This window comes from Portunus trituberculatus, chromosome 15 (genome assembly GCF_017591435.1).
Source record: "Portunus trituberculatus isolate SZX2019 chromosome 15, ASM1759143v1, whole genome shotgun sequence".
NCBI classification, from domain to species: Eukaryota; Metazoa; Arthropoda; class Malacostraca; order Decapoda; family Portunidae; genus Portunus; species Portunus trituberculatus.
This window is the reverse complement of record NC_059269.1, coordinates 10885893-10897991: the sequence shown is the minus strand read 5'-3', so window position 1 is coordinate 10897991 and position 12099 is coordinate 10885893. Positions and strand designations below refer to the sequence as shown.

General features: G+C 43.1%; 1 protein-coding gene across 12 annotated transcripts in view; it reads right to left on the bottom strand.

Moving 5' to 3' along the window:
* The window catches only part of LOC123504073 (sodium channel protein 60E-like), a 503673-nt gene that overhangs the window by 138993 nt on the left and 352581 nt on the right, over positions 1–12099 (bottom strand). For all 12 annotated transcript variants that reach the window (XM_045254356.1, XM_045254355.1, XM_045254344.1 and 9 more), the window contains one exon: positions 526–767. In XM_045254356.1, coding sequence (XP_045110291.1) covers positions 526–767 — 242 coding nt within the window. The remainder of the gene's footprint in view (positions 1–525; positions 768–12099) is intronic.

Genomic DNA, 12099 nt, shown 5'->3' with positions numbered 1-12099 from the left:
GCACTCATTTGTATACACGTGCTGTCTTTTCTCTTAGCCCCTTCAGTACCATGACGCGCTTTCATTTATCCTGCGTACTATTTGGCGATTTTATACTTATGTGGGAGATTAAAATAGTGAAGACTCTGGCCATTAATCTTCTGACCTCCATAGACACTTCCTAATGTAAATAAAATCGTCTCATCGTACCCAAAACTCATGGTAAAAAAGCGTCTCTGTACTGAAGGAATTAAGTTTGCTGCTGACATACATACATATTCTCTTCTTACATTATTATCGTCTTAAAAATGTTTCATCATTAACCCGCAAGGAAAAGGACATCACTCTTCTTCTTCTGTTTCGTTGCTTCTTAACCGTGCTACATCACTTCTCCTTTTTTTATGAAGCATATTTTACATCATGTCAGCCTTCCTTCTCACAACATTTTTCATGGACCCTTCTCACCGAGGAAAAAAAGGAGGTTACATTATCCATTGTTCACTGCCCCTTCCACCCTCCCCACCCTCTCTCTCCCAGGGTACTCACCAGGCATGATGGAGACGGTTTTGAGCGCCCGAAGAACTCTGAAGGTGCGGAGGCCAGCTAGATTACCGAGTTGAACGTCCATATCTCCAAGTTCTATTACTAACGTCACATAACCAGAGGCGATTACAACGAAGTCCAGCCAGTTCCAGGGGTTGCGGAGGTACGTGTACTTATTGAGGATAAATCCCTTTGCTACCGTTTTGATCATCATCTCGGCAGAGTAGATCGCGAGGAACATGTACCTGGAAGACAGAGAAAAGAGTATTATGGTTATGATAATAAACAAGGAGGGAGAGTATTCCACATGTACTATACACATTGTTAAATATAAGGGGTGTCGTATCATTTCATTGCCTCGCCCAACCCTGAAAAAAAGAAAGGGACGAGAATATCTTCTTATGATTACAGTAACAATAAGCAACGAGGGAAGGTACTGGACATGTACTATACACATTGTTAAATATAAAGGGTGTCGTATCATTTCCCTGCCACCCCTCAACCTTGAAAAAAAGGAAAAAAAGGACGAGCATATCTCCTTCCACAGGGCCGCCCACTCAACCCCGGGTCGGCAGAGTTGGCGAAGTGTCAACATATCCCTCTCACGATGATGGTGGAGGGAAGGAAGCCGGATGAACGGAGGGAGATAGGGAGGGAAGAAAGGACTAGGAAATGGGAGAGTGAGTTGGAGGAAGAGAGGAGAAATGACGTATGCTGTTGAGGCGAGATGGTGAAGAAAAGGAGGAGTTGAAGTGAAAGCGAACGTTCACTGGAGCGCTCAGACCTAAGGAGACGCAACGCCTGGCAGGGAAAACTGGCTCCCTCAGGGCACGTGGGGACTGGGAGGCCCTCAGATACATCGCACACACATACACGCACACACACACACACACAGTAATAAATTTAGTCCTCGTATCCAGTTGAATTATCATAAAAAGCCTGAGCCCAACATTTTTCCTGGTCCCATTAAATAATTCAAATGCTCTTATATCAAAACTTGTCAGACGATTATCCCAGCCTTGGGAAAAGAAAGCCATCAAAACAGCAAAAATTTTGGAGTGAATCTGAACTCCCACGTCGTTTCTGCCTAGCCCTGCCGTGTAAAGCAGAGGCGGTTCTCTTGATGGACGGAGGCCTTATAGCGGGTTATTAAAGATGGATTTACGAAATGGTTCTGTTAATGTAAGGGCATTAGTATGAGTAAGCGTTACGAGAGCGAGAATATGGATTTAGTGGTAATTAGGAGCGGGGAAATGTCACTAAGTAAATGGAAACAGGAAATCCCAGGGAAAGAGAGAGAGAGAGAGAGAGAGAGAGAGAGAGAGAGGAGGAAGAGGAGTGTTGGGAACTGATCCATGTTGTTGCGAGAGATGCGAGCTACAGCTGCCTTTCCTCCCACTCAAAATCCTGGATTGGTTTCTCCCAGGCAGGAAGTTACATACAAAGACTTGAATCGACGGTCCAGCTAAACGACAAATAAATTTTCTTTTACGAACGCACCGCTCTACTGTCCAATAGGAATCTTTCTATCTATCCGTCTAACTGTTCACTATCTATTTATCGAGAGAGAGAGAGAGAGAGAGAGAGAGAGAGAGAGAGAGAGAGAGAGAGAGAGAGAGAGAGAGAGAGAGAGAGAGAGAGAGAGAGAGAGAGAGAGAGAGAGAGAGAGAGAGAGAGAGAGAGAGAGAGAGAGAGAGAGAGAGAGAGAGAGAGAGAGAGAGAGAGAGAGAGAAAGAATGGGAAGGAGAATTTTAGACCCATTCCTTTGTACACTATCTATTTATCTAGAGAGAGAGAGAGAGAGAGAGAGAGAGAGAGAGAGAGAGAGAGAGAGAGAGAGAGAGAGAGAGAGAGAGAGAGAGAGAGAGAGAGAGAGAGAGAGAGAGAGAGAGAGAGAGAGAGAGTTAAAGAATGGGAAGGAGGGGAATGTTTGACAGGCATTCCTTTGGGGTGTGCTCCTGTTGCTGCGAGGAAAGAACGAGCCATTAAAGTCAGGCCGAGAGAGTTGCGGACCGCCCGGCAGCCAAGCATTAGGGTCAGCAGGTGCTTAAGGCGTGTTGCAGACGTCAACTAAGAATGTTACAATGCATGCCAACCTTTTAGTCCCCCCTGTGTTCCTTTGAGGCCATGATAGACGTGCTGGGGACAGAGCCGTGTTTGTGGTGATGGGATCAGGGGATGTAGTATGTGTGGGGCGTCAGGCGAGCTTCATCTGTATGCATGGAAAACTATATGCCCACCACTCCTCACGAAGAAACACCCTTGACCTTTACATCCTCCGAGGAACTTTGTGGAAGGGAGGGGGTGGGGGGGTGAAAAATCCTATGTGCACCTTAGCAGCACCTGTGTAAACTTGTCTTCCTGCGTCCCTAAACTTGCCTAACAAAATCTTTAACCCATTGATCGTGTTAACATCAACTTCCTGCTGGTTTACTTCTATTTTTACGTAATGATATCTTTTATTTCGCCAAAAGCTTGGTCACTGTAGTTCAGTCATGCTTGTTTGGATTCTTTTATCACGCAAATTGAAGAGACTACAGTGAAATGGATTAAATAGATAGTATATGTTGTTTTTAACCCATTCATTACTGAGACACAACTTTTACTTTGTTTTTGGGTATGATTAGACGATTTTATTTGCATTAGGAATGATCTATGGAAGTCAGAAGATTAATAGCCGGAATTTTTACTATTCAAAGCTGTATAAAATCACCAAATAGTAAGAAGAATGAATATGAAAACGTGTCACGGTACTGAAGGGGTTAAAGGATAGACAGTCACACGAATCAATAAAGCGCCCCTAAAAAAATGCTAATAATATTCTAATGAGGGTTGCATTGTATTCCCCTTCATGACATGGCCGCTTATCTGTTCTCCGTTGCTTATTCATTCAATGTAATGACAGTAACTCATGCAGTATGGTATGAATTTTTAATCAGTTGGATATTGCTCTATGTATCTGTTTATTTATTTTTCTTGTCAATTTATCGAGTGTGCTACATACATTGTCACACACACACACACACACACACACACACACACACACACACACACACACACACACACACACTCACTCACTCACTCACTCACTCACTCACTCACTCACTCTCTCTCTCTCTCTCTCTCTCTCTCTCTCTCTCTCTCTCTCTCTCTCTCTAATAGCTATTCAGGGCACAAAATTGGGTAGACAGCTGCCGCTATACAAATAAACACACACACACACACACACACACACACACACACACACACACACACACACACACACAGGAGGCAAGTACCCTTCTGATAATGGCACAATTCACTCCATCGTTCCATCCGTTGTGACGTTCACGAGGTTTGGATTGAAGTGGGCTGAGTGAGAGCTGTTGACACTGAAGCACCGCGCAGGACGACGCGGCCACAACACACAAAGCTTGATCAAATGTTTCAGATATATTTGTTCTTTTTGTTTTCTGCGCTACATGGAAAGTCGCTAGTGTGGGACTGGGCTGGCTGGGGTTGGTTGAGTGTTAGTGGGTTAATCTACGCATTTATTGGCATCTGAATTTATGTTCCTTAATGAAGTTCTGTCAAGAGGTTAATGATATAATGGAGTGAGAGGATTGATTGCCATGACCACGTGTGTGTGTGTGTGTGTGTGTGTGTGTGTGTGTGTGTGTGTGTGTGTGTGTGTGTGTGTGTGTGTGTGTGTGTGTGTGTGTGTGTGTGTGTGTGTGTGTGTGTGTGTGTGTGTGTGTGTGTGTGGAGTGCTCGCGCGATTTAGTTATCCAAAATTAATAATAACTAACCACATTTAGAGAGCAGAAAGGACAGGTGAATGGCATGATACAAAATACAAGCTGCAGAGGCGCCACTTTTTCATATTCTTTGCTATTATAATGAGTATTAACTATTATATTAATTGTAATTCCACTTTCTTCTTGACAGACTTGGTATAAGACCTTTTCCTTACTGCTCAAATTCTTTGACGAGGGAAGTATCAGGTTACCTGGAGAACTAAACAAAACTTTTCTCCTTGAAACCCTGTAAGTATTCCCTTTATGAAGCAGCACATGCCAGGCATTTTATACTTGTTTTTAGCCCTACGACTTAACTCCGCAGTTTTGTGAATAGAAAACTATGAACAGGGAAATAAAAAGTTCATTAAGCAGAGAGAGAGAGAGAGAGAGAGAGAGAGAGAGAGAGAGAGAGAGAGAGAGAGAGAGAGAGAGAGAGAGAGAGAGAGAGAGAGAGAGAGAGAGAGAGAGACGTCCATATTCAGAAACGCTCTGCTCTCTCACCACTATTTTCCAAGGCCACAGAGACGACTACCGAGTTTTTCAAGAGTGTTTCTTTTGTTAATAATATAGAAGTCTTACCACTCTGCCTCTAAAACCGTAAAAACACCCCTAAAAAACCATGTATATTTAAATAAAACCTTTGAAATAGTGGAGGTAAAGCACAGAAGCGTTTCTGAATACCGGCCAGAGAGAGAGAGAGAGAGAGAGAGAGAGAGAGAGAGAGAGAGAGAGAGAGAGAGAGTCCACGGAAAAGCCCGCAGTGGCACACATTTGGACAGTTTCGCCAGGCGTGTCTGTACCCTGGCCCTAAATGTTTATGACTTAATTTTCTTGCTGTGGTCTTGAGTTTCCATTGTTTCCTCATTACTTTCAATGTCCTCGGTTTACATGCGCACCGGCCGGGATGAGAGGGGAAGAAGGCGTGGCACATTGGCTCGTATTCTCAAACACTTCTATACTTTATCTTCACTATTTCAAGACGGTTTATTTACACGAGTATTTAAGGTGTTTTTACGGTTCTTGAGGCGGATTGACAAGACTTCTACATTACTAACTGGTGAAACACTTTTGATAGCCTGGCTCTAAATCTACACGATTTTTTTTTTAAGATGTTTTTATGGTTCTAGAGGCGGAGTGACTAGATTTCTACATTATCAACTGGAGAAATACGTTTGATAACCCGGTTCTAAATTTACAAGTTTTACTAAGGTGTTTTTACGGTTCTAGAGACAGGGTGACTAGATTTCTACATTATCAACTGGACAAACACTCTTGAACACCCCGCTAATCATTTGTTACCTTTGAAAATAGTCGTGGTGAGAGAGCAGAGTGTTTTTTGAATATGGACCATCATCTTTTAGAATGACATATCTTACCTCACAATCTGCACTTCTCATCACACACTAGTGAATAAAACATCGTGGTGAGGCTTTAGAATTCGAAGCCTCTAGCGTCCTATAGCTAAGCCTTTACCTGCTGCACCACGCCTGACTTAGATATGAGAGTCACGCCCGTCTCTTTTTTTTTCTTTCCAGGTGAATTTCCAGCTGCGTAAGTAACAGTTTCTTCACTATCCATCATCATCTTTACCTTCCCTGCCTCCTGCTGCCTAGTGATCTGTGCTGCAGGGAAGGTAAAGAAGGCTTGATCTCGCTGGATTTAAAACATCAGCAACGTGTGGACCAAAAAACATGTCGTATTATTAGGAAACCCCTTTAGGATGGAAATGAGGATTTGCTCCATTAAATAAGAAAGAAGGGAGACAGAGAGAGAGAGAGAGAGAGAGAGAGAGAGAGAGAGAGAGAGAGAGAGAGAGAGAGAGAGAGAGAGAGAGAGAGAGAGAGAGAGAGAGATCTTCCACTTAACATTATAATAACATCGCAAAGTTCTTTTCCTTAAGTGTCTATTTAGTATTGAAGACACCAAATTCCAATCATGTTACATAGTTTAAATCTCCACCACTTCTAACACCGAACACGTAGGCCCACGCGTCAAACAATAGAGAGGAACATGAGCTAGAACACTGCGGCAGAGTAAAGAGGAAGCGGTATGGTAATAGTACTAAACAACATTTCAGAGCTCTCCACCAGCCTGAACACGTCTACGCTCTGAATTTCCCTAAGCTCATCTCTATCTGGCCAACCTAAGCCTTCTCCCTTCATTTCCCCTAAAGGGACCACCAGAGCCTGTGGATTATCCTTACACTACACACCAACACTGTGTACACCTTACCTAACGTCCCTTGCAGATATTGGTAGATTGTATCTCTGTACACTGTCTATCTACATTTACGTATATCTAAGGCACGTATCGACCTTTCTGCTTAAGAGTTTACAGTTCAAACGAATACTCACATGCATACATACACGCCCACACGCATATATATATGTACACCTCTCTCTCTCTCTCTCTCTCTCTCTCTCTCTCTCTCTCTCTCTCTCTCTCTCTCTCTCTCTCTCTCTCTCTCTCTCTCTCTCTCTCTCTCTCTCTCTCTCTCTCTCTCTCTCTCTCTCTCTCTCTCTCTCTCTCTCTCTCTCTCTCTCTCTCTCTCTCTCTCTCTCTCTCTCTCTTCTCTCTCTCTCTCTCTCTCTCTCTCTCTCTCTCTCTCTCTCTCTCTCTCTCTCTCTGTACACTAAAACATAAATACACCCTAAGAATGTGTATATTTCCATCCTCTTACAGTCCAATAGTTTTGTCGTTCAAGGAAATGATCGAATGAAAAATGCAAGGTTTCATAATAAGAGTCCATTATGTTGTTCATACTGGGAAGAGAGAGAGAGAGAGAGAGAGAGAGAGAGAGAGAGAGAGAGAGAGAGAGAGAGAGAGAGAGAGAGAGAGAGAGAGAGAGAGAGAGAGAGAGAGAGAGAGAGAGAGAGAGAGAGAGAGAGAGAGAGAGAGAGAGAGAGAGAGAGAGAGAGAGAGCTACTGAGTTTAGTATCAATAATAAATTTACTGGGAAAGAGAGAAGGGGGTGAGAAGGGTCTGGTAGCGGACAAGTAAGTCAATAGGAACAGTAGGTGCGTGTGGTGGTGGTGGTGGTGGTGGTGGTGGTGGTGGTGGTGGTAGTGGTGAGGGGGGCGGGATTCCCAAGAGGACACATGCGTAAGTTTGCTGAGGAAGGGAAAGCTTATGGCGTGACTTGAAAAAAAAAAAAAAATCGCTAGACATTTTTTTTTTCATGACTTTATCGTTGTACTTGTTTATGTGATAAGCTGCAATTAGAGCTGTTAACCTTACTTTAAGATACTGAGGGAATGTAATTAAGCAACTAATACTAATGAAGAATGGTAAGTGTCACGTATTTGGGAGTCAGCATATTCAAACACCAAAATTTACAGTGTTTTTTCCTAATATCGAGTCAGAGGCGCGAGGTCGATGGCCCCTTTTCTTGAACGATGATGTATGACTGGTGGTGTGGCGAAGACTCATTCATCAACTCAATGGCCACTGAAACACGGGAAATGGACGACCCACCGAAACAGGAACACCCAATTCATAAGCCAGAAAATGTTTTAAAGTCTCCTGATTCATTTGTCCTCCTAAGCTGACTTTCCTGCTCTGGTCTCGGTAATAACCTTCCTCGTGCCACCGCCACTATCACCACCACCACCACCACCACCACCACCACACCACCACCACCAGCCAGACCTTATCAGCCTTTGGACTCCATTAATTTAGACTGCATTTTCCCTTCTCGTTTATCTAGACCTTTTTATGAGAATTTGCGACAATAAATCATCCCAATATCCATTTTCATAAGTGCATTTTTCAATTCCAGAAACATAACAGTACTGAAACTCTGTGCTAAGGAAACCAATATCGTCCAACTATAGTACCATTGAATACATCGCTTACTTGTATTTCCCGGCGCCAGCAGCCTTGCGTGCCTCTGCCATCAAGGCGGGAACCTCATTCCCTCTCCTTTTCTTTGAAAGAAACGCGTTCAACTTTAAGAACTGGGGCACAGCACCCTTCCATGGCTCAGCAAACAAAACACAAAAGAAGGAAGAGAGGGGGGGGAGAAACAAGACAATAGCGTGTGGCTGTGTGAAATCTGACTTGTGAGTTTGAATAGTGTTTGAATAGACGAGTGTTTCATTTCACTCGGCCGTGTCTGACCTCGCTGCTATTTATCTTGAGTCATCTTCACTTTCTTTACCGCGAGGAGTGAGATTGTTGTTGATCTTTATAAATTTCATTTTCAATTTACACGTCAATGTGTAATAACAGCGTAATAAGTACTGATATGATCACTAAACATGACAGGAGAGTGTTTCGAGTGGCTCTTGTCCAGGGAGAATGATGATGTCAGGCCAAACGAGGTGTCATGTGGGCTTTTATCGTAATGGAGTTGTCCTCACCATATTCTCACCAGGACAGGGTGTGGCTCTCTCTCTCTCTCTCTCTCTCTCTCTCTCTCTCTCTCTCTCTCTCTCTCTCTCTCCGACTCCTAGTTAGTGATAACCTTGAAGTAGTTTCCAGTGAGAGAGCGTTACATTAGCATAGTTGTATGTTGCCCTCATATATTCAGCTGATAATCTGGTCGTTTGGGTCTATTTCCGCCAACATCAATACAAAAGAAGACTACACTGTCTGGCTTGGGAGAGGAGAGGCAATTCGCCGGCATATTTATGTTTCCATACCGCTTCCCTAAATGGCTCTGAAAATTTACTTAAACTCGAGTGGAAAGTGTGGGATCGCAGGGACTCAGGAAACGTGGTCTTTGATAACGCTCATCGGTGCTCACTAGTGCAGCTGAGGGACGGTTATCTACGTACGTATTACAAATTTATGTCAAAGACATTACAATAAAACGTGTGTTATTCTCATGCTTTATTTTCCACTTCAGTTTGTTGAATTTACGTCACTTTCACGACCATAAACTTAACCCCTTCAGTGCCATGACGCGTTTCCATATTCATTCTGCTTACTATCTGGTGATTTTATACAGCTTCAGAAACTCGTGTGGGGATTAAAATAGTGAAGACTCTGGCCATTAATCTTCTGACCTCCATAAATTCTTCCTAATGCAAATAAAATGGTATAATCGTACACAAATCTCAAGGTAAAAATGTGTTATAGTACTGAAGAGGTTAACAAGAAGCAAAACAACCTTCTCTAGTCGTAAAGTATATATTGTAGAAATACACTGCCAACATTCAATGAGGGACTGTAAAGTTTAGTGATGACGGACTATGAAGTTACCTTTGCCTCCATGGATAAAGGGAGGACAGGAGGACTCTTGACAACAAAGCAAATGTTACTTCAGAGACGGTTTTTCGGTGGATGGAAAAAGGAAAGTGTCACTGAGTCTTCATGTCCCGTGAAGGAAGAAACATCAAAGTGAATACACCCCCCCTCCCACTCTCTCACTCACTCTCTCTCTCTCTCTCTCTCTCTGGGGCGCGGGCGCGTAACCACACAAGAGACTGTCCCAGTTAGTATTGATCAGGGGTCTCGTGCCTTCATCGCGTGGCTGTCTGAGCAGAACTTAATATAAATAACCGTAATCACTGTACCACGCTTCTACATTACCACACTACCTCACTACCTCACTACCGCACACCACAGCTACTTCACCGCACACCGACTCGCCTCTACCGCGCTAGCCGGAGTGCGCATCTGCATTTGCCCCTATGCGCTCTACTTCACTCACTCACACACACACACACACACACACACACACACACACACACACAGTACTACCATGACGGCAGCACTCTATCTCACATCAATATTTACGCTCCGTACACCGCCGCCACCCCAGCCATGATGTATCACTGCTGTCATGCGTAAACGCCCTGCAACAAGGACTGGTGAAGCCCTGCCAGTGCCACAATCAGATGTTATAAAAGTCTCGTGCGACATGGAATAAGCAACACATTAACATGGGAATCATCAAGGAGGACTCCCACTAATGCTGACGCTACTCCATTTTTAACCCCTTACCATTCATTCTGGTTACTATTTGGTAATTTTATACAGCTTCAGAAACTCATGTTGGGGATTAGAATAGTGAAGACTGTAGCCATTAATCTTTTAGCCATAGACCTTTCTAATGTCAATAAAATGCTCTAATCGTACACAAATTTCAAAGTAAATGTTAACAGCATTGTGGGAAGGAGTAATGGTAGCTTTACAGTACAACATTACACTCTTAAACTGGCCGGAACTACTTCAACAGAAATCCAGAAATGGTTGTTTGTTTGATGGATCCTTGGCCACACCACCTACCACGGTACCTTCCACGGTCACCACTAGCGATATAACAGCTAGAAGTCAAGACATGCCTCATTGAATAACCTACATAAATAAACCTGTCATTCTCTCACGTACGCCTCACGGGTCTTCATATAACTGGCATACGAGAATAATTTTACCATCCGAGTCACTACACTTTATTACCTCTTGTGTTTTTTTTTTATTTGGTAGTTTATCGTCGTCTGCTACACAAATAACAGCCAATAGAGAAGAGTGGTATTCCATGGTCGCCAACGTCTGTAGAGGCACGGCGTTTTGGTGAGGTAAGGTAAATTGATCGTCCAGAAAAGAAAGAACAGAATAAACCACTACGTTCTGATTTAATCCAAATAAAACTACATGACCTGCCCAAGAGATTTTACTGTTTAATTCGTAGATGGAAAATGTTCTCGTAACGGCGGGAAAAAAAATGAATGAAGGAAGCGTATGAGTAAAATGAAAACTTCCATTACTATCCACACGTTCCCTTGATGAATTATGTTGAGGGAATTAAACGTTCACTGAATCTCAAGGTGCTCAACTGAAGCTGCAGGTTATACTCGTACAAAAAGTATTTCTAATTTAGTGGACAGAACGCGGTATAAATCAAACTTTTCTCTCGCAGACACACACACACACACACACACACACACACACACACACACACACACACACACACACACACACACACACACACACACACACACACGCGTAGCTTCAATTACAGGTATCCATTGAAAAGTCGTACTTAAAAAGAGAAAACAAAAAAGCAGTCCCTTTTCACTCCTTTGGTGAAAAGTTTCTCGATGTTAAATTGTAAATTGATTGCCTTGCAAATATTCCTTGAGAAGTTCCTGTTGACACTACTCTGGGCCCACAGCGAAGGCTTTACAAGCTTCACGACACTGCTCTAGGTACCCGCACTCTCTCTCTCTCTCTCTCTCTCTCTCTCTCTCTCTCTCCACTCAACTATAAATCTTTTCACGTGTCTGCTCCGTGGAACATCCCATTAGTGTGGTCACATCAGCAAAGCCTCCCTTCACTTGCTCTATCTTAAATTCATTTAAAAAAATCGTTAAATGTTGAAATGAATTATATGAAGAAAAAAAAAAAATGCTACTCTCAGTTCCTAAAATAACGATAAAAGAAAACATATAAATTTCGAAGGAGGGAACGAGAAAGAGAGAAAGAGGGAGGGAGGAAGCAGTTTGTGGGAACGACTAAGGATATAAGAAGGCGAAAACTTTATCAATGAAACGACAAAAAAAAAAAAAAAAAGGTGCGTAGTGGAGACATTGATTAACTTGCGTGAATAAGGTTGCCTGAATGGATTTATAAGTACTAAGTCCCACACAGGCAATCAACGGGAAGGGGGAAGGGACTTGCTTTCAACAAATTCAGAGGAGCGGTAACCAAGAGAAGGGAAGGAAAGGAAGGGAAGGGAAAGGAGACAGCAAGAGAAGCAAGACTAACGGGGGTTTGTGAGGCAGGGGAAGACAACTAGCTACACAGGAAGAGTGTATGAGTAACAGCTTTGGTTCACATGAAAGAGCAGTAT